This window comes from Gekko japonicus, unplaced genomic scaffold (assembly GCF_001447785.1).
Source record: "Gekko japonicus isolate JY-2015 unplaced genomic scaffold, Gekko_japonicus_V1.1 scaffold508, whole genome shotgun sequence".
Taxonomy (NCBI): domain Eukaryota; kingdom Metazoa; phylum Chordata; class Lepidosauria; order Squamata; family Gekkonidae; genus Gekko; species Gekko japonicus.
The window spans coordinates 956,958-979,437 of NW_015164679.1; the positions used below are offsets into that span (position 1 = coordinate 956,958).

The 22,480-nt window shown below is 47.3% G+C and overlaps 1 protein-coding gene across 1 annotated transcript in view; it reads left to right on the forward strand.

Moving 5' to 3' along the window:
- The window catches only part of SLC25A1 (solute carrier family 25 (mitochondrial carrier; citrate transporter), member 1), a 58,600-nt gene that overhangs the window by 20,120 nt on the left and 16,000 nt on the right, over nucleotides 1-22,480 (forward strand). Inside the window, exon 2 of the mRNA XM_015409290.1 lies at nucleotides 19,791-19,898. Within this exon, the coding sequence (XP_015264776.1) occupies nucleotides 19,791-19,898 (108 nt within the window). The remainder of the gene's footprint in view (nucleotides 1-19,790; nucleotides 19,899-22,480) is intronic.

Below are 22,480 nucleotides of genomic sequence, written 5' to 3' on the forward strand. Positions count from 1 at the left end.
GAAGCAATAGGACAAAGTTTGAGTCCAGGGGCACCTTTAAGACCAACAAAATTTGATTCTGGGTCTAAGCTGTCGTCGTGGGCATCAATGTTCCCTCTAAGCTGTGGAGTCTCGTGAGCAATTATTCTGCTTTGTGAGCTACTGGCATTAAATGTGTGAGCGAACAATTTGGCTACTGCATAAATTAGTTGGCTCTGGAGCCCTCCTCCCTGAGCTAAGACAAAAATGTGTGAGCCAGAGGCTAAAAAACTGTAAGCTAGCTCACATTAACTCAGCTTAGAGGGAACACTGGTGTGCACACACCCTTCTTCAGATGAATGAACCAGAGTCTGATCTTTTCCCCTGCCCTGGGTTATTCCAGGTATTTCTCCTGATTCTTGGGGTCTGTTCTGTGTCTTTGTGTCCTGCTGTCATTTCCGCAGGACAAAACGGGCAGGCGGTGTTCTACTCATGCTCGTACTTTAAGATAATTTGCACATGCCCGCTGCACAGCACTCTCCTCCCCACCACAAAATTGCTGGCTGCAGACTTTGGCACGAGCTTCGGGAACTGGCCCCTTGCTGACGTGTTGTCGTAGTGGGGCTGCGGAGAACTGCAGTGGCCTGTTTGCGAGGACTTTAACCCCCTGGCCCCGCAGAAGCTGCCGTTCTGTAACTGCCGGAGCAAGAGATGTGACACTCTGTCCGCTTGCTCCCGAGCCGGAGCCAAAGAGAGACAGCAGCGTGTCCTCTCCACTTAAGGTCACCGGCGGCCCTCTCAGATAGCAGAGTGGCGATAGATGTCATCTCAGGTCCCTGGCAGGCACGCGAGTTCCCTTTCCTCCACCTGGCTAACCAGTTTGTGGATCAAAGCTGGCTTGGGGGCTTCCAGTTCACTTGCCCTTGGTTTGGGCTTAAATGCAAGCCTGCATTGCTTGGCCTAACACATTTCTTGTTAGAAACCCCCCCACCACCACCATCATATTGTGTATAGTGTAGTGGATAGAGTGTTGGACTGTGACGGGGGAGACCCAGATTCAAATCCCCTATCAACCATGATGGTGAGCTTAAGCCAGTTGCTCTTCCTCAGCCTTCCTCACAGGGCTGTTGTGCAAACTGTGCTGCTGCCCTCCGCTTCTTAGAGGGACTGGTAAGGCAGTGCAGGTTTTCGGAATAAGGGCTGCCGCTGCCAAAAAATACCATTCTGCGTTGCTAACTTGGGCCTTGCATCAGAAGATCTGGATTTTTAGATCTGTTGGTACTGCACATCTTTCTAGAAGAGAGCTGCTTATTATTCAGAATGTTAGTTATGGAGTGCAGCAAGAGCTGAGTCAAGCATTATAGCACCAGCCCTGGGTAATCTTAGTGCTATATATTTCAAAATTTTGACTTGAAACCATTGTGAACATGAAGGTCTCTGTTGGTGACTCACATAGAGCAATAATCGTGATCTGATTTCATGGCAAAGATTGATGGATTTTCATAGGAAACTAGTCTGGTGTTGGCTGATGTTCCATTTGCTCATGTTCATTTCAAGTCTTTGGATGTCTTGCATGCCTACTTGTTTTCCTGTGTTATACTTCATCATGGGTTTTGTAGCTGACAGGCTGGGTAAATATATTCTTTTTAGGACCATGAAGGTTGAGCAAAAACCATATAAAAATTACAATCAATTTATTATACAGCATACTTAAATATAATTTTTCCAATGGCAGGGACAAAGGGCTTTAAAAAAAGATCCAAATAGCTAGCTGGGGGTTCTAAAACGTACACACATACTATAGGTCTTCTAGGGCCTGGGAAAGTGCACTTATGTATTTTAGGTAATAAATAAAATGCGGGTGCACACTCTTCTGTTTGTAAAAGAAAATCATATGTGGGTTTATCAGCAGAGCCTTCCAATAAGCCCTCATCCAAGAGTTCTGCTGTTTCCTTCTGAATTCTCTTGGTGGGGTTGTCTGTGCTTTTGGCATTTGTTGTTCAGTCACACAGTCGAGTCTGACTCTTCGGGACCCCATGGACCAGATCCCGCCAGGCCTTCCTGTCTTCCGCCGTCCTCTGAAGTTTGCTCAATTTCATGTTCGTTGCATCGATGACACTGTCTAACCATCTCATCCTTTGCCGTCCCCGTCTTCTTTGACCTTCAATCTTTCCCAGCATCAGGGTCTACTCCAGTGAGTGCTCCCTTCTCATTTGGTGGCCAAAGTATTTGAGCTTCAGTTTCATTATCTGGCCTTCCCGGGAACAGTCAGGGTTGATTTCTTTTAGGATTGACTGATTTGATCTTCTTGCAGTCCAAGGAACTCTCAAGAGTCTTCTCCAGCACCATAGTTCAAAAGAATCTATTCTTCGGCACTCGGCCTTCCTTATAGTCCAACTCTCGCAGCCATACATGACTACTGGGAATACCATTGCTTTGACCATGCAGACTTTTGTTGGCATAGGCCTCTTTGATATGCCACCTTTATTATCTGCACACTAGACTCATGATCAGTTGCCTCATGACTTAGATACTTGGAAGGATGCATTGAATGTTCTAGACTATCTGCATGATATTATGGGACTACAGTATACACACTTGGGATGAATGTTCAGTGAATTGGGGCAGTGTGGGATTTAGTGAGTCCAGTTACCATTTTTGTACACTCTTCTGCAGAAATTGAATGCCTGGTTTCAACTTGTGGTTGACAGAATTCTCCCCAGGAAGGCCTTTACTTGTGGGCGAAGGCTTCTCTGAGTAATATTTGTTATCTAATTGCAGGCCTTCAAGGGACAAGTAGAGATCATGGCAATGATTTTACAATTTCATTGCTCCAGTCTCTCTCTCTCTCTCTCTCTCTCTCTCTCCTTTTCAACCTGAAACTAGGGAGGCTCTCAGCAGGAGCCACTTAAGGGAAGAGAAAGTTTAAAAGCTAAGAGCTCCTTGGGGCAAACCTGAAATGCTGGCTTTTTTTGGGGGGGGGGGGACCTGTTAGGGGGGATCTGTTGCAACTTCGTGCTGTCTGTGCTAAGACCTCAAGACTTCCCTTCTAAATCCCTGCATTGCATCTGATCTCTTTGTTCCAGAAGTGTTTAGGTCAAAGGCATCTAAAAATTATCTGTCTAGTTATATGCTTTTATCCTGCTGCCCTCGTTCCAAGGAGATTAGGGTGGCATGCATGTCCCCCCCCAATCTTTGTCCCAACAACCACCCTGTGAGGTCGGTCGGGCTGAGAAAGAGATGGTAAATGGCTCAAGGTCGCTTGGCAAGCTTCACTGCAGAGCGGGGATCTGAACCTGAATTGATTAGGTCGTTGTTTGCCATACTGACCGCTGCACCATACTGACTTAATGACTTACAGCAAACTCATGATTTATCTAGAGCACTTGGCCGCGATAGCATTGGCGCAGCGCATTTCTCATTTACTGGTGAAACGGCTTCCGGCTCTGCTTCTACTCTATGGAGTTTGCACACGGTTGGCGGTAGTTCAGTATTCCTCTGCAGAGATCCAGCGGTGGTATACTGTGACTTCCCCAGGGATGTTTTAAGCAGAGCAGGCAGTTTTGACATTGATCGTAACTCCTGCTGTCCTACCGGGGCATTTCTGTCTAGCTGAGGATTCCCTTTTCAAAGACAGTTATCATCTGTTCTCCGGGGAGGGAATATGAAATGGATGCTGTTTGGGCAAAGCCAAAGGGGGAGGGGAATCCTTACCGGGCATTTAATCCCAGCTAAAGAAGTCATGTAGATATTACAGAAGGGAAGTACTTTACTGTTTAGATTGATGCCTGGAATTGCTGTTGTTCAAAAGGACAAGAACTGCCGTGTGATCTGTCAGACCCCCCTATTGAATCGTAGGTATCTCATGGATGGCTCACCTCAATACGGACAGGGAATTCTGAGTGCAAGGACTTTGGTTCACCATACCCAGGGGTCATTTCCTGCAGGAGCGCACAGGAGCGGAGCTCCGGCAGTAAAGAGCCCAGGGGGTGGGCACATGCAACAAGCCCCGCCCCCTGCTCCCAGCAGCCCTGGGCCACAAGGAGCAAGAAGCAGCCAGGTAAGTTGCAGAGCCCCCCCCCCCCAGATAGCAATCCAAAACAGTCCAGTGGCACCTTTAAGGCCAAGGTTTATTCAGGTACAAGCTCTCCCTCCTCTGTGAGGGCAGATCTCTGCGTCCCCCCCCCAATAGCTAGCAATCCGAAACAGTCTAGTGGAGCCTGAGTGGTGGGTGTTGCCTTCTGACACTTTTCCAGTGATGTCAGGGGGTGTGGCATATGCAAATGAGTTATGCTAATGAGTTATGCTAATGAGCTCCTGCACCTATTTTTCTACGAAGTGACCCCCGACCATACCACAAATCGGTTCTTACAAATCCAGGTGGGCAGGCGTGTTGGTCCGAAGCAGTAGAACAAAGTTGGAGTCCAGGGGCATCATTAAGACCGACAAATTTTTTATTCGAGGTGTGAGCTTTTGTGTGCACACACACTTCCTCAGATACACTGGAGTGGAAGTGAGAAACTTCTCACGAACTTCGGCTTTGAGCTTCTGAATTCCTTCCCCACCTCATCCAATTTCATTTCGGCTGAAAAAGCAAGATACTGGCCCGTGTTTGAATGTATGCCGGGCATGTTTTGGCTTCGCCAGCGTCATGTAGGGGCTAGCAGCGCATGCCTTGCTGACTGGGGTTTTCAAGCTGAGTAGGTGCATGCCTTACTAACCAGATTGTCAGGCTGAGCAGCTTCACTGGAGTTGTGCCTCTTTGCTCGTGAAGGAGACGCTGTGCCAACAGGTTTCTGACGTGGGCAGAGTGCCCAGCTGTAGCAGAAGGTGTCGTGGCAGGCCCTGTCATCTCTTGCTTGAAGGCAGAGAAGACTTTCCCCCTACTGAGAGCGCTCTGCCTGCGCAACAGAGCTCGAGCGGCAGTTGTTAACTTGCTTCCCTCTGTGGCTCTTGAGTTTATGTCTCTGTTCCAGCCAAGTACTGGCTTCTTTTGACACAACATTTACTTCATTTATAGCACGCCTTTCTCCCCAGTGGCCTCCCAAAGCAGTTTACATCGTTCTCCTGTTTATCCTCCCCATAACCCTGTGCGATAGGTTAGTGTGTGTGTGTGAGAGAGAGAGAGAGAGCGTGCGCGCAAGGGTCCGAGTAGAGCAGACCTTTCCCAGGGGAAGCCATTCTCCCTGAATCAAAAGCTCTTCTTCTGCAAAGTGGGAAGCCAGCTGTTGGGAGCTTGCTCAGTGCATAATAAAGCATGCAGATGGCCTGGATTATAGCTTTTACAAATATATGTTTATATGTGGGTGATGGACAAGGAACTGGAAGAGAAGAGAAATCCCACTTTCCCCTTTCTTCTACCCCCAAATAGTTATTTTTAGAGAGAGGTCTTGCAAACCCTGAGTTTGCAGACCTGATGCCCCCCCTCCCCCCGTAGTTCTGGCTAGCTTCATTGCAAGGATTTGGTAATCCACCCAGCACCAGCTCTTCACTATGGGAGAATGTAATGGCTATGCTCAGTGTGGTGTGCCATCTGCTTTGCATGTAGAAGGTTCCAGGTTTGGTCCCTGGCATCTCCAGACAGTTTAAATCAGGGGCAGTGTTCCCTCTAAGCTGAGTTAGTGTGAGCTAGCTCACAGTTTTTTAGCCTCCAGCTCACACATTTTTGTCTTAGCTCAGGAAGGAGGGCTCCAGAGCAAACTAATTGATGCAGCAGCCAAATTGCTTGCTCACAACTTTAATGCCAGTAGCTCACAAAGCAGAATTTTTGCTCACAAGACTCCGCAGCTTAGAGGGAACATTGATCAGGGGTGTCAAACATGTGACCTGGGGGCCGGATCAGGCTTCTACCAGGACCGCAGTGGAACTGTCTTTCTTCTGCGTCTTCTTCCAGTTCTGCTGCTGCTGCGTCATCATAGGTTTTCAGTTTACAGATACACACCTGAACAGCATATTCAAGATTGCAACAGCACAGACATTTGATGCACTAATTCAGAGCAAGAGGTGTCAGTTATCAGACACCGTTAAATAAACAAAATATTGCAAGAGTGCTAATGTTTTAAGCATGCTTTTATTTTAAGTAAAAAAAACCCCTTTGTGTCCTTTATAAAGTTTATATCTCCGCTACCTGGCATTACATTTCATGACGCACATGGCCCGGCCCAACAGGGCCTCATTGATGTCAGATCCAGCCCTCATAACAAATGAGTTCGGCACCCCTGGTTTAAATGATGAGACAGTTGCTGATGTGAAATCCCTTGATCTGAGACCCTGGAGAGCCACTGCCCATCAGACATCTGAGACCCTGGAGAGCCATGCCCATCAGAGTAAACAATACTGACCTTGATAGACCAATGGTCTGATTCAGAGTAAGGCAGCTTGATGTGTTAATAGCAATTTGTGCTGGGCAGAGAAAAAGAGCACCCTTGTGGCTGTACGTTTCCTATCTTGCTCCCTTCCTTCAAGGAAAACCATCTGGCTATCCTCAACCAGGGAGAGGGCCTTTTTGGCCCTCCCCCCCCACCTGGTGGAACTCTCTGTCCAGTGAGACCTGGGCCCTGTGGGAGCTGAAACAATTTTGCAGGGCCTGCAAGACAGAAATGTTCTACCAGGCATATGGTCAGGGACAGCAAATGTCTGAAGAGCGCCATCCTCTGTCCCTGTGGTTTTTGTTCTCCTCACTTGTTTCCTTCCTGGTTGTTACTATCTTTAATGCGTTGGTTTTTATTTCTGGCCACTGTGTGACACAGAGTGTTGGACTGGATGGGCCATTGGCCTGATCCAACATTGGCTTCTCTTATGTTCTTATGTTCTAAGGGTGTGGGCTAGAGAAAGAAAGAAAGAGAAAGAAATGCCGGTTAGTTTCTTTCAGATCCTAGTCGGGAGATTGCTGGGTAGTCATGGGCCAGTCACTCTGTCCAAGCCTAGCCTACCTCACAGAACTGTTGTGAGGATGAGAAGTGGAAGAGATTATTTCAAGCTTGCCACTTTCCCAGTCCTGGTGGGCAGCCTCCCGCTGATGCATCAGTCAACACTGGGGTGTCACTTCTGACTTTGGAACAGGAAGTGATGCACAATACTCTAAGAATGTCCAAATCTTTATGGTAAAACCCGTAGAGATTCGGAAACCCCTAGAGCCTCATGATGATGTCACCAGAGCTGCCATCCCAGAGGTCTCTCCCCCTCCCCACGTTCCCAGGATTTGCAGCCCTACGAGAGAACCGCATACATCACGCTGAGCTCTTTGGAAGAATGGTAACATGCAAAAGTACTAGACCGAAGAGGCAGGCTGTCTGCCATTTGCTAGCTACCATTAAAAGGTCTTTTTTGTTCTTAAGTTCTTTTTTTCTTTTTTTCCTCTGCTACATTTTGTGTATTTGTTTGCTGTAGATGAGCTGGAACCTGTGTGGTGGTGATGCAAACACAGCTTGCTTCCGCAGCTGGGATTCGTATTTGTATTTGCCGAAGTAGGAAATACAGTGCCTCCCTTCATAGTACCAGGGGTCTCCCAGCTTCTGCTGCATCGCCTAATTTCAGGGTACCTTTGGGTACCTGCACCCCAGAAAGTCAGTGCGGAGCAAGTTCCCTTGTTCAGGCCATGCTGGGTGGCGCAGCTTTTGTTGTGGTTTTTCTGGAGTCCGTAACCAAGTTGCTAAGCCTTGGGATAAAATGGCACAATTAGGCAACATGTAGGATTAACACCTTAAGTATCCAGTGTTACCTTTGGCCTCTCTTAGGTTTGTCTTGTCCTTGGGAGGCGCGTGTGCCCAGACACTAAATTCACACAAAGGGTTACGTTGTCGAGCTTTGGTTCCCTTGCAAACATGCTAAGTTTTGACTTGGGCTATTCCATAAATAGAGCACATGACTAATCAGGCATTAAAAACCATCTTCAACTGTCCCAGACCCCACAAACCAGAGATGTCAAACTCATTTGTTATGAGGGCCGGATCTGACATAAACGTAACTTTGTCAAGCCGGGCCACGTGTGCCATAAAATGTAATGTCAGGTACCAGAGTTATAAACTTTATAAAGGACACAAGCAAACCCAATTAACGATATTATTTTTACTCAAAATACAAACCAAAGCAATTGATTCCTAGCAGTGAAAGCAACTGATTTATTGGGGAGGCCACAAAACCCCAATAGATGTATTTAATCGTATGCAAGATTAGTTTTTTTTCCGAGGGATATCATAAAAGGGAGAGTACCTTATATTTCCATACGTACCAGTTGCTTGCGGGCCACGTAAGAGCCCTGGACAGGCTGGTTCTGGCCACCGGGCCTTTTGTTTGAGACCCTGCCACAAACCCTGTAAGGGGGGTGGGGTGACTAATACCACAATAAATCCTTTATTCTTTTAGATGCTACAAGACACTTTTGTTTATGTTGCATTTGACCAATGCGGTGACCCTACTGCAATTCGTAGCCAAGGAGGTAGATTGACTAAACCCCTTAGACTGGAGGGGGGATTGTCTCAGTGGCTGACCACATGCTTCTGCAGGCACAAAGTCCCCCTGCCACCTCTGGTTTAAAACATTTAGGATAGCAGGACATCAGTCTCAGAGAGCTACTGCCAGTAGGAGTAAGCTAAGGGTCCCCAACATGGGGCCTGTGGATGCCATGGTGGCTGCCCCCACCTTTCCCAGTGCCCACCAAGTGTTTTTAGAAAGTGGGAGGGGCTGGGGGGATAGTTGCCCCCAAGGCTTCTGATTGGCTGTGCATCCTGGTAAACAGAGCTTCTGTTTGAAAAGTTGAGGAGTTACTGTTGCAATTTTATATAATCTCACTCCCTGACATTTTGTGGCTGATCCCACCTCCTGGGGGCAGCCATTTTGTGACTGGCTCTACTTCCTGTGGCAACCATTTTGTGATTGTACCTGCTGCCTTGTATCAGGGTTCTCAAAAAGGTTGGGGACCCCTGGAGTAAACAGTAAGGGGGCAAGAGGAACCTATGATCTGACTCATGTATACGAAGCTGATTTATACCGGATTTGTACCATGACGTCGCTTCACCCACTAATCATGATGGGTTGGATCGAAACCACAGTGTTGGACGAGAAGCTGTTCTGCTTATGGGTTATGCTGTTCTGCTCCCTGTCACCTTCTGGATCCAGAGCCTTGGAGTTGATCCAACTGAATGAAAGCAATCTTATACCCTGTTAATATAGAGAAAGGGTCCCTAGTGTGGTGTCTGTGGATGCCATGGGGCCCACCGACCCATTTTGTGGTGCCCGCCAAGCGTTTTTAGAAAGTGGGTGAGACCAGTTAGGGCTTTTGCCCAGCAAAGCTTCTGATTGGCCATTGGAGATTTGATTGGCAGATTTTTAAAGACATCGCTTTGGCAGCAGCTGCCACCACAGCACAAGGATCTCCACTATGTGACTGAAGGTAAGCTGCTGCAGCCATTTTGTGTCTGGCTCTGCCTTCTATAGCAGCCATTTTGTAGAAACCATTTTGTGCCAGGATTTCAAAAGGCACCGGCAGCATCAAAAAGATTTTGGTCTCCTGGTACAGACATCACATATTCTTTAAACTCCTACCTTCCTTTTGAACTTTGGGCGAAATTGTTTGCTTCGGACTGTGTGTCTGTGCACTTTAGAAGTTTTCATTACTATGTCTTGATTGATTGTGCTCCACCAAGTAGTTAGAAGTGAAGTATACATTCTGACTATCAAGTATCTGCTCTTCTAAAGGCGCATGCTCTATGGCTCTGCCCCCTAGGTTGGTATCCTAGCAATGTGGCCCCATGAAACCAGTATTTTTCTAACCTTGGCTTGCTGTTGTCGTGGTGTGGGAAGAAACTGATCTAGCCGCTACAGTTAGGGATTTTCAAAAGATAGGGTTTTAATGCTTTCTGAATCAGTGGGCTGGAATGGAGGCCAAATTGGATTGTTTGGCTTGTTTTTTGAGTTTTGTTTTTTTTTGAGGTTTTGGTGGAAAATAGAGCTGTGCGCAAAAGCCTTTGTTGAAAGTAATGTTACCCTAGAATGAAGTGCTGTTCGGTCTTTCTTAGGGTTGGCTTTGGTGTTCCAGCCTTTGGGAGGAAAGGCAGAGGAGTTTTGGCGCCGTTTTAACTCTGAGGGCAGGGTGTGTGTAGAAAACCTGTTTCTCAAGTAACATCTAGTAGCTAAATTTTTATGAAGCAGGAAGACCTGATTCTTTTTGGATTTCTGGAAATGGCACACAAGGTCCTTCCATTGCAAAGATTTAAGGGGGACAAGTGGTACTTGGTGACAGTGGTTCAGTCTGTGGAAAACTGCTGTGTTTTCATAACGTTTCATATCATTTCCCACTATTCTGTGTAGGCTGGTGGAACACAGTGGCTTCTAAAACCGTTCGGTATTAACATGTGCAAGGGGAAATGAGTTTTTCTTGTTTGTCCATCCACACAAATACCCAGGAACACCTGTCACAAAGGGTAAGTTTTGGAGGCTGGATTATCCTCTCCTTGCCCCCACAGATTTTGCGAACAGAGTGTGTTCAAAGTTGCCCAAGGCATGATGGGAGCTCCAGAATCCCCACCCTGATTTGATGACGGCAAGGGAGTGGCTTATTGCAAAACAAATTCCAATTATTTTGAAAGTAAAGATGTGTCTATGAGGTATTGAACCAGGACTGTAATTAGATCCATCTTCTATCAAGGCTACAGCTGGAAACAAAGCTTCATTTTGGGCATGTGCCATTCACCACTGTTACTGCATACACTGTAATTGTGTTATTGTGGGGAATCCAGGTTTTCTTCAAGGTAACAACTTGCGATTTCACTAATGCATTTTCTCCCCTGCCCAGCTTACCATTTACCTTAAGGGCTGTGTAGACTATGGTTACATTAGCCCTGCGGATGCCTATTGGATAGTGCTCGTGACATCACGGGAGACTGGTGACACAATGCTCTTTCCCATGCATATACTCCTTTTTTTTTTGTACACTTAGGTAATCTATTAACACTTGCACGGAACACTACTGGCCTGGTCATTCCTGCATTCCTCCTTAATCTTAAAATATCGCACACTTATTTTTGTTTTTGTTTGCCACCTTAACTTAGAAACCCTACGCCCACCAGCCAAATTCTGATTTAACAGGATTTTCAGCACACACGGAATATTTTCCCTTCTGGGTCCTCCGGCAGCTTTGTCATCCTGAGCTCTGCTGCCGCTCAGCTGATTCCTATTTCCTTTTAATTTTGTTGACTGGGGCGTTGGCTGGGTGTATAGCCAGCCAGCCAATGACAACTGGCAGGATGCCTGTCTCATGCTGAATCATGCTTGGTAATGTGCCTTGTGAATGACAGAAGGGGGGCACTTGGCTGGTTGACAGGCATAGAGTGTGGTGGTGGATTTTCCTTGCTGGGCCAGGTCAGGTTTCAGGCCTGCTGGAGGGTGAGTGGTGTGTACACCAGCTGGACATGAAATAAGAAACTACATCAGAGCGGTTTCTCTTCAGATGAGGAGACTGCCAGATGGTCTTTGCTTTAGAGCTGGACTCTAGTAATGGGAGCACGGTTGGTTATTTTGAAACACCAGGGTCATGTCCTTGAACTTTGTTGGTCGCGTTGTGCATGCAGAGAGGCAAAACCAGACTCCCTTGAGAACTTCTCCAACCTTCTGCAGACAATTTATTTTTAAAATTAGGATTATAGTTTTGCCCTGTCCGTCTGCCCGGGGAACTCAAGGCAGCGTTCGTGGTCTTGGCTGAAAGCCTATGAGATGATATCATCCCCTTCTCCCCACATGAGGAAAACCACCAAAACTAGGTGGTGGTTCTGCTTTGCAACTGGTTTGTGAAGTTCTAGAATCCATGGCTGGTGCATCTTGACTGAAGTTCTACCTCAGTCAAGAGGACTGGAATCTTACATTTGGATGTGTTAAGGCAGGGGTCCCCAACCTTTTTGAGCCTGCGGGGGCACCTGTGGAATTCTGCCACAATGTGGCGGGCGCAACCACAAAATGGCTGCTGCAGGAGGTGGAGATAGCCACAATACGTCTGCCACAGCTTACCTTCAGTCACACAGTGAAGATCCTTGTGCTGTGGTGGCAGCTGCTGGCAAAAGGCCCACCTGGCCACACCTAGTTTTTAAAAACATTTGGCGGGCACCAGGAAAGATGTTGGTGGGGGCTATGGTGCCCATGAGCAGGGGAATCCCTGTGTTCAGGATTTAAACAATGACTGGGAAGATGTAGAGAAGCACAGTATTTATATGTATGTGAGTGCAGACTTGTGTGTGTTTGGGTCATGCTGGGTTCATGTGCAGATTTCCAGTGCAATCACAAGTTGTAAACCAGAAGGTACCCAATAGTTAATAAATCCAAAACAATCTTTTTGCCGTATGGCAGGGATGTGGGGTGTTGGGTCATGCGTGTGTGTGTGTGTGTGTGTGTGTTTTCTCTTTGTCAGGCAGTTGCCGCTATAAACAAAATACTTGACATACTTTTCCGCTTGCCTTGCAGCCCCCACAAATTGCTTCTGAAAGGCAATTTCTATTACCTTCCTGGCTCTCTGTAGGTTTTCTTCCTTTACAAAAGAGAGAATTATATGTACTAGATTTTTTTTCTTCTGAAATGTTACTTCATGCATTTACTTTTTCAGCAAGTGCATACTACAGTACACATTTTTGAAAGATGAACATGCCTAAAGTAAAATATGTACGTGTGTTAAAGGCCTCTGAAACTGCAGATTTTGTCTCTCTGTAGTGTGTGAAGAAATCATTGGCTTAGTCTGTGTCAGTGATCAAAACCAAGATTATGGCTAAGTAAAGGGAAATGGGCAAAGATGTTATCTGTTTATTTATTTTGTTTACACCCCACAAACTTCCAAGGCAGGGTAGGGATTCAAACCTGGGTCTCCCAGGTCCTAGTCTGACATTCTAACTAGTGCACCGCACTGGGCTTGTTCCTAAGTTACACTCAGTACACCACAATGAGCCTGCCCTGGCAGGGAGGGTGGGATATAAATTAAACAATTAAATAATAAATAAATACAATCCATTTTATGTTTGTTGAATAATTCTCATGTTCAACCCGTGTAGTAATAATAATAATAATAATCTTTCCATTTATTAATCGCTCAATCCAGCAGAGCTTGCTGGCTCTGAGCGATTTACAATTACATACTCATTCATGCGGGACTAATAATGATTTATGGGGGTAAGGGAGGACAACATATATCTTTTAATCACACACATTCACAGTCGGGGAGGGTTTGTTCAGCTGCAGGGTCAGACGTGCTCCGTCAGCATATTCACTTCGGCTTGGCTAGATGACGTCAGCTTCTCCAGGTCTTGCAGCACCGCACTACCGCCGCCTGGCCGGAACGGCCCATTACAAGCTTCTCGGAGTCAAAGAGATTTTTCTTAGGCTTTCAATCTTGCGAGCTGAGCATTCTGGTCGCCGGCTAACACCTCCCCCACCGGGGGGGGGGTTTGGTGTGCCCACCCTCTCTAAGGAGTGGTACCCATTTTATCTACTCACTGAAGCTTTCGAACCGCTGGGTGGACGGCGAGCTAGGGACAAGGCTGGTAGCTAACACCAACACGGGGCTAGAACTGACAGCCATACTGTTCAGCTCAGATGTTACTAACCAGAGGATAAATCCTCTGTGCCACCGCTCCCTGGGCTGAACGTGTGCTTGAAACCACACATTTATCCAGGGACTGGTCCCTGGTTTAATCTGTAAAGTGAACGCATGTTGGCTCTTATAAACAGATATATGCAGGTACATGCAGGGTCTACATGCATTCACTGTAATATGTGAATAGGGCTACTGGCTCTTCTTGTCCAACTCTTCCAGGTGAACCTGAGGTTGCTATTTCTGCTCCTTTCTATTGCATAACCAATATTTATCCCTCTCCTTTGGTTCCCAGTTTGGTGTAGTGGTTAGGAGCATGGACTCTAATCTGGGAGAACCAGGTTTGATTCTCCACTCCTGCAGCTGCTGGTGTGACCTTGGGCCAGTCACAAGTTCTTTCAGAGCTGTTCTTTCAAGAGCAGTTCTCAAAGAGCTCTCTCAACCCCACCTACCTAACAGGATGTCTGTTGTGGGGAGGGGAAGGAAAAGGAGATTCTAAGCCACTCTGAGGCTCCCTTCTGGTACTGAAGGGCGGGGTATAAATCCAGTCTCCTCTTCCTCCTCTTCTCTTCTTCTTCCTACATGATACATTTTCCTTGCCTCCTTCACAGGTTCTGGCTATCAGATGTGGACTGCAAATTCTGAGCGTGGAACTCATTTCCAAGATGTATGAGACCCCATATTGTTTCCTGAGCCAAAATGGCTTGGAGAGTGCTATTTGCCCCAAACTGAGAGCCAGTTTGGTGTAGTGGTTAAGTGCGCGGACTCTAATCTGGGAGAACCGTGTTTGATTCCCCACTCCTCCACTTGCACCTGGCTGGATGACCTTGGGCAAGCCGTAGTTCTGATAAGAGCTGTCCTTGAAAAAAGAGCAGTTTCTGTCAGAGCTCTCCGAGCCCCACGTACCTCACAGGGTGCCTGTTGTGGGGAGGAGAAGGGAAGGGAGATTCTAAGCCGCTCTGAGACACCTTTGGGTAGTGAATTCACCTTTGGGTAATCGAATTCTCTTCTTCATTGTGGAGGCCATGTGTACCCATGGACTGTGCATAAATTTCCTTACCAGAACAAATAATGCCCTTGGGTCATTTAAGGTCAGGAAAATGGTATGTGGGGGGAGACGCTTAAGCCCCCCCCCCATGCAGTGCCAATCCAAATCGGCCTCCGAATGCATTACATAAAGAAAAAGCTTTGCAGAGGAGGAAAAGATATTTCCCTGTGTCATCTCCACCCTACCATTTGGAGTTTCTTGGAGATCATCGTTGGCGTGTTGATGATAGTGAACACATGAAGCCACCTTGTAGTGGACTGGACCGTTGGTCCACCAAGGTTGGTATTGTCTACTCAGTCTGGTAGTGGCTCTCCACAGTCTGAAGCTGAGGTCTGAGCTGAGGTCTTTTATGTCAGCTACTGCCTGAGCCTTTTACATGGACATGCCGGGTATTGAACCGGGGACCTCCTGCATGCCGAGCAGATGCTCAACCACTGAGCCACTGGCCTCTCTCTCCATGTAAATCATGGAGTTCTTATGCTCCTAGTGAGGGTGGGTAGCTGTGTTTGGGTGTCAAAAGAATCCAGATATTGATGACTGTGCTAACTTGGACGTCAACTGTCCTGGGCCGGAGCTGAACTCACTTGCTTGGCAGCTTTCCATTTTCTTCTATGAATGGGCCTACATGTCTTGGCTAAGCTGCTTTGCTTCCAGTGTGCTTAATGCAAACATTATGGGTCTGCACAGTTTATTTATTTGATCTTTAGACCGCCCTCCCCCCTAGAGGGCTCAGGGCGGTGAACAACATTTCGTTAATACATGTAGAATCAGACTAAAACAGTTAAAAGCAATAAAACCGCGACAGTTCCAAACTATTCCAGGTGGCGCTTGAAGCCACCTTATATCCTACCCCATAGGGGAGGAGATGGAGGAGGCCAGGCTTGATGACGAACCATTGCTGTCTAGAAATACCAGGTGCCATCAGGAGGTCCACCAGTGGGGCCAGGACATTAGAAGCCCTCCCACTGTTGACCCCCCCAAGCACCAAGAAGACAGAGCATCACTTGCCTCAGAGCCCCTATCTATACCTTGTGGCTAATAGCCACTGATGGACCTCTGCTCCATAGGCTTATCTAATTCCCTTTTGAAGCCATCCATGCTTGTAGCCGCCACCACTTCCCGTGGCAGTGAATTCCAAGTGTTAATCACTCTTTGGGTGAAGAAGTACTTCCTTTTATCCGTTCTAACCCGACCGCTCAGCAATTTCATGGAGTGCCCACGAGTTCTTGTATTGTGAGAAAGGGAGAAAAGTACCTCTTTCTCGACCTGCTCTTTCCCATGCATAATCTTATAAACCTCGATCATGTCACCCCTCAGTCATCTCTCCGGAGCGTAATGCTCTTCAGGGGGTGTACCAGGAGAGGTGGTCCTGTAGATAATTTCACATTCAGAAGGGGTGTCCTGACCTGGATAGCCCAGGCAGGCCCGATCTTGTCAGATCTCGGAAGCGAAGCAGGGCCAACTTTGGCAAGCACTTGGAAGGGCGACCTCCAAGGAATACCAGAGGTGGGACGCAGAGGCAGGCTAATCAAGCCACCTCTCTGAAAAACATCCAAGCCCCCAGTAGGGATCGCCACAAGTCAACCATGACTTCCAGGCAAGGACACAAAAACGCACACACAGATATAAAATAAAATTTAAAAAATCAGGTACGGATGCTACATACAGCTTTGGGTAATCAGCATTCCAGTGCCATTCCATGCCGCCTTGATCTGCCACTCTGGAAAAGATCCAGTCCAGACATCTATTCTTAGCTCACCCGGGAGCGGATGCCCTTCACCTTCCTCCCTGAGGCCTCTGATTGTACCGTACTTAAAATTCTGGGAATTTCCACCCTACGAACGTAGTGTGCAGCGGGATATGGCTCAGTGGCAGAAGACGTGCTTAGCACGCGGAAGGTCCCAGGTTCAATCTCTCGCATCTTCAGTTGAAGTATTGTAAGCAGCAAGTGATGGGAGAGTTGCCTCTCTGCCTGAGACCCTGGAGAGCCTTCTGCGTATCTGAGTAGACAGTAAAGTGAATGAACCTGTGATCTGACTCTGAATAAGGCAGCTTCATATGCTTGTTTTTCTGGATCAGACCGAAGTCCTGACATCCTGTTTTGAACAATGACTGAGTGCCTTTTGCTGGTGCTCTCAAAGACATCAGTCTGCCTTATACTGAATCACCAACGGTCCGTCACAGTCAATAGTGTCTACTCAGACCAGCAGTGGTTCTCCAGGGCCTCAGTTAGAGGTCTTTCGCATTACCAGGTTCCAGATCTTTCACTGGAGATGCTGGGGATTGAACCCCGCACCTTCTGCATGCCAGCCAGCTGCTCTACCATTGAGCCATGGCCCTTCCCCTTCAAACAGGGCATGAAAGTCACCTTCTGCTGTTGGTCATGGTTACACCCTACACTTTCCCCTGCAGTCCCCGTTTGAAGGTGAGATGGCTAGAAGAAACCTAGAGGGGCAGGGCTACAAATAATTCTTCCTACTCATTTATTCTTTTCCTTGTTACTCCCCTTATATCCAAATTGGGCTTTCCCTCCCTTTCTTTGAGTGTTGTCTGCTGCTTCCTCCCCATTCAGGCCCCCAACAAACAGCAAAACGGTCAAAGTTAACCCCCACCCACCCCCTGAACTCCATGCTGCTTTCTGAACAGGTATTTTTGGGTTCAGTAGCTTGCTGCAAAAGGGAGGTGCCGAGCTGTACCTGCTGGAAATGGTGGTAGCAAAGGGAAGTCGCCATTTCTGCCTTTTATCCCTTTTTGTCACAGTCCCTACCTAGTTTCGTGGGGCAACGGTTCCATGTCGTCCAGATCATGTTGATTAATTCTGCCCCTCATCTGTTCTCCCCCCACTCACCATGCCCCAGGGAGAATGCCCCGAGGTTGCATCTGTCCACTTACATTGCTGTCCCCCTTCCTAATCCTTGCAGACTCTTCCGGGTAACTTTTCCAGACTATGTGCATCCTCCTTGTGGCCCATTTGAGGGTCCTTGCATGGCTTCTTTCTTTGCAGCCCTCAAGGGCATTATGCTTCTGTCTAATGGTTTTTGAAGCCAGTCTGGTTTTATTTGCAAGAGGTAGATTTTGGTGGGTGGGAGTTTGAGGGTTAATCCAGAGAATGGATGGTGTGGAAAGGAGCCAGCTTGGAGCTGATCACGCTGGAAAGAAATGACCAGAACAGAATTGCTGGCAAGAGGGTCCCCCCCACCCCCGCAATGGATGTGGGGGGAGATGAGGACAGAGGTGACTCTTTCTGGAATGTGGATGGTGCTGGAACTTGGTTACTTAAAGAAGATTTTGTGCATCAGCCCTGAAAAGTAAATGAGGAATCCTCCTTTATCCTTGTCTGGCTAGTCGGAAACACAGGAACAAGTTGCTTTTTCCTTCTGCCCGGCCATGATTTAATGGTGGCATGCGCAGATACAGATTCGTCACCTGTGGGAACATGATATGTTAGCGGGGGGTTAGTACGTATTTCATACACAAAAGTTCCCTGTTTGCGCTGACCTTGGATGGGAGACCTCCAGGAATATCAAGGCCAGGAAGCGGAGGCAGGCAATAGTAAGCCATCTCTCAAATGTCCAAGCCCCACTAGGGGTAGCCAGAAGTCAATCATGACTTCCAGGCACATGCGCATGCGCGCACACATGCACACAGCTAATACTCAACAAAAACAAAACGAAGTTCCTTGTATGTAGGAGATGAAGGATCATAGTAGAAGAAGAAGAGATTGGATTTATATCCCGCCCTTCACTTTGGAGTCTCAGAGCGGCTTACAAACTCCTTTCCCTTCCCCTCTCCACAACAGACACCCTGTGAGGTGGGTGGGGCTGAGAGAACTCTGACACAAACTGCTTTTTCAGGAACAGCTGTGCCAGAGCTTCTGACTGACCCAAGGTCACATCAGCAGGTGCAAGTGAAGGAGTAGGGAATCAAACCCGGTTCTCCCAGATTAGAGTCCGCACACTTAACCACTACAACCAAACTGGCTCTGTAGAGACTGTAATAATGTTGGGGCTTGTGAGTTGATGGTGTTCACTTGAGATCTCTCTAGGCCACTGGTACTTGATAGATGATGGGTGATTTCCCACAAGCGCTGCTCCGCGCTCACTCTTCTCTTTGCCCCGATGGTATGTGTCAATTTCACAGAAGCTGCTGCGCGGCCGCATTTTGCCCCGCAGCTTCCCGTTATTTCCCCCGCGTCTACTCAATCCTGTTTTTTTAAGGATTGAGTAGACGCGGGGAAAATCGTGCGAAGCTATGGGGCAAAATGTGGCCGCGCAGCAGCTTCTGTGAAATTGACACGTACCATCGGGGCAAAGAGAAGAGTGAGCGCGGAGCAGCGCTTGTGGGAAATCACCTGATGTCCTTGATTTTGGGTTGCAGCTTTCCAAAAGAGGGGCCATGGCTAGTTTTATCATACACTATACTTTGTGGAAGGGTTTTTGACCCTGTGTCCATAGGAGTTGAGAAGACAAGAGTCACTGGAAAAGACCATAATTCTAGGGAAAGTTGAAGGCAGCGGGGAAAGAGGAAGACCCTCCATGAGATGGATTGACTCGATCATGGAAGCCACAAGGCCCTCAGTTTGCAAGACCTGAGCAAGTCTGTTAACTATAGAACGTTTTGGAGGACATTAATTCACAGGGTCACCATGAGTCAGAGGCAACTTGACAGCACTTGAACACCCACACCATGGAAGTAACATGTTGATCACCCCAGAATTGCCAGTCTACCAAAAATCTACCCATTCAGTTGCCCCGGAAAAGATCTTGCTTTCTAGACACATTCCTGAGGAAGGGAATATCCTAATTTTTCTCCCCTGGTCAAAAAAACAAATGAATTATACAAACTTATTCTATAAAAACTGCAAGAACTGCTAGGTATGTGTTGGCGTGGTGTTCCTAGGTGAACAGTTCACAGCAACTTGCCATGTGTCATGACCCCAAGAGCTTTCAGCGCTGATGCATACTTAACCATAGCCCAGCAAACAAAGCTGTTGATGTGATATTTTGGTTTCATCCATGTGTGTAGTGTAGCCAGGAGATCTTATGATTGTCTGGCAGCCAACAGTTCTGGCTCTTTAGCATTACCAGGGTGCACCACGAGGAGGTGAGCTAGAATTGCACCCTATTTCTGCACCCCATTTCATGGCATTATATGTTTCTTGTGTGTAATTTTGTCATACAATAATAATTAATTTGGTTTCCTTTCTTGCGTCTGTAGGTGGCATTGCTGGCGGCATTGAGATCTGCATTACATTCCCCACAGAGTATGTGAAAACTCAGCTCCAGTTGGATGAGAAAGCGAACCCGCCACGCTACAAAGGCATTGGTAAGTGTTTGGCCTGGCCGTGGAGTCAGACTGAAAACCCGCTGACCTCTGCATTGTCTGAATGGCTCTGGGAATCGAGCTGGTGTGATGTGGTGGTGGCTAGACTACGATGAGGGAGACCTAGGGTTCGCTCTCCGATCAGCCATGAAGTTTACAGCCTTGGGCCAGTCACTCTGCCTTCTCTGCCTAACTTACCTCACATGGTCACTGTAGTCGTTAGGATCGATGGACTCTAATCTGGAGAACTGGGTTTGATTCCCCGCTCCTCCACATGAAACCTGCTGGGTGACCTTGGGCCAGTCACAGTTCTCTCGGAACTCTCTCAGCCTCACTTACCTCACCAGGTGCCTGTTGTGGGGAGAGGAAGGGGAGATGATTGTAAGCTGCTTCGAGACTCCTTCGGGTAGAGAAACATGGGGTATAAAAATCAGCTCTTCTTCATTGTGAGCATTGGACGTGTGAACATACAAAGCTGTCTGATATTGGATCAAACCATCGCTCCATCTAGCCAGTATAGGCCACTCTGGCTGGCAGCATCTGTCAAGGCAAAGGGCTTCCCAGACATGGTATCTGGATTATTATTTTTTTAATGGGAGATTGAACCAGGAGCCATCTGCATGAAAAGCAGGGGCTCTGTCATTGAGCTGTGGCCTCTCCTCCATTTGAACACCAAATCAGATCCTACCTACTGGATCTTCTCCAAAGAAATGCTTCTTAGGGTGCCATATCTCCTGTTAAGGATTGCTGCCGCTTTCATACAGCAGAAAGAAACAAAGTCCCATTAAGATGCCTTCCCAGACCACCCTATTCTTCTGTCATTAACTTGAGTCATGTTGTATCCTTGGTCCATTAAGTTCCCTCTTGAATTGCTGTCTGCTGTCCCATAATGCACCTGGCTAGCGGCATACACCATGGGAGAGTGTGAAGGAAAAGAAGTTCCCTGCTCAGGAGACAGAAATTGATGAGTCATAGTCTAGAGGGTTACTTAGCTGAATCACTGAAGAGCGTGGCAGAGTTCCAGCCTGGCTGGAGGAGACAGGATTGTAACCTTCTGTTGATGTACACGCTGTGCCTCAGAGTCTTCTACTGCTCGATCCTGGGGGATCGATCTCGCCCTGCAAGGCTGCTCCAAATCAGTTGACATGAAAGGAGACAGTGATATGAGAGAGACCGCAAGGGAGATGTGTGGAAAGATCAGGCAGGGTTGGCACGTCACCGTAAAACTGTGCCAGGGCCGTGCTTGAAGAAAGTAGTTCTGTGAAGTGGAAGCGGGTGCCGTTCATATGCTGCACTCACTCATATATGCATGTCACTATGGAGCAACTGGAATTAACATGTGCTAAAGGCAGGGTGATTGAGTGTAGCCTACTTTTTCTCTGAGGATCTCTGTTTGGTTTGGCAAGAGAGACACTTGGCCTCCTTCTCTTTTGTAACCACAAGGGACTCTCTGCTGGATTATAGACAACAGTTTGCCTCTTGCTGGCCACCTAAGAATTTACATCAGGTTGACTGCTGCCCTCCATCTAGGTCTGTGAAGGTTCACGGTTGCACGTGGAGGTGGATTTTGCCCCAACGTTGCTGTCCTAAATCTGATTTACTGCAGAGTCAAAGGATAACTGCATCCTCAAATGGTTGTAGGTATTCCATGACAAGTTTAAAGTAGGGGGTGGTGGTTTTTGTGGACTTGTCGCTACCAGATTTTGAGAGAATTTCAGTCTCTCCATGAGTCATTGTTGGATCCCCAAGCATCGAGAATAAATCCACGTTTCCAAGAAAAAGCAAAATTTATTTCAAAGCGTTGAAGATATACTCAAACACGTTCTTTGTTAGAACTGGGGATACACAGTTAGCGCAAGCATAATAAAGGAACTTCAAATAGATACAGGTCCAATGAATAGCTTTCCCGCTGGCGGGCTAATGAAACAGTTGCGCGCCCAGTCTATGGGAACCAGGCAGAGCATTAGACAAAACACAGGTGCAGTACTCATGGGAAAAGTAATAGCCAAGCATTACAGCATCTTCTCCCCCACACAACCTCCAGCAGTTATCTTTTGCATTCCAACGCAGGAGCAGGATGATAGAAACCAAGCCGGGTGCAACAGGGAAGGATATGTACACAGAGGTCACAGAAAACAGAATGGCAGCTTGCTGACAGTCATCCAGTTTGCTGGTCTTAAATAGGTGGATCTGAACCAACAACCTAGCGTAAGGTGGAGATGCATCAATAAGACCACTATTCTGTTCATTGTGGTAGCAGAGACTGCACCACTTCAGATTGTCAGTGGGGAATTGCATTTTTTATTGTTTCCATTGTGTGGGGAAGCAACCTTTCTGCAGATAGGAAGGTAGTATAGTAGAAACCTAGCTAGACTAAAACTTTCCTCCCTTTTGTTGGTAGAGCATTCAAAATGACATTCTCATTCCCCCTCCCAGTACTTAGAAGTGGTTCAGTCTTTTTTTAACCATCAAGTTGCAGCTGATTTATGGTGACCCCGTAGAATTTTCAAGGCAAGAGACATCCAGAGGTGGTTTGCCATTGCCTGCCTCTACTTAAGCCCCCCCCCCCCAAAAGCTCCTGGGGG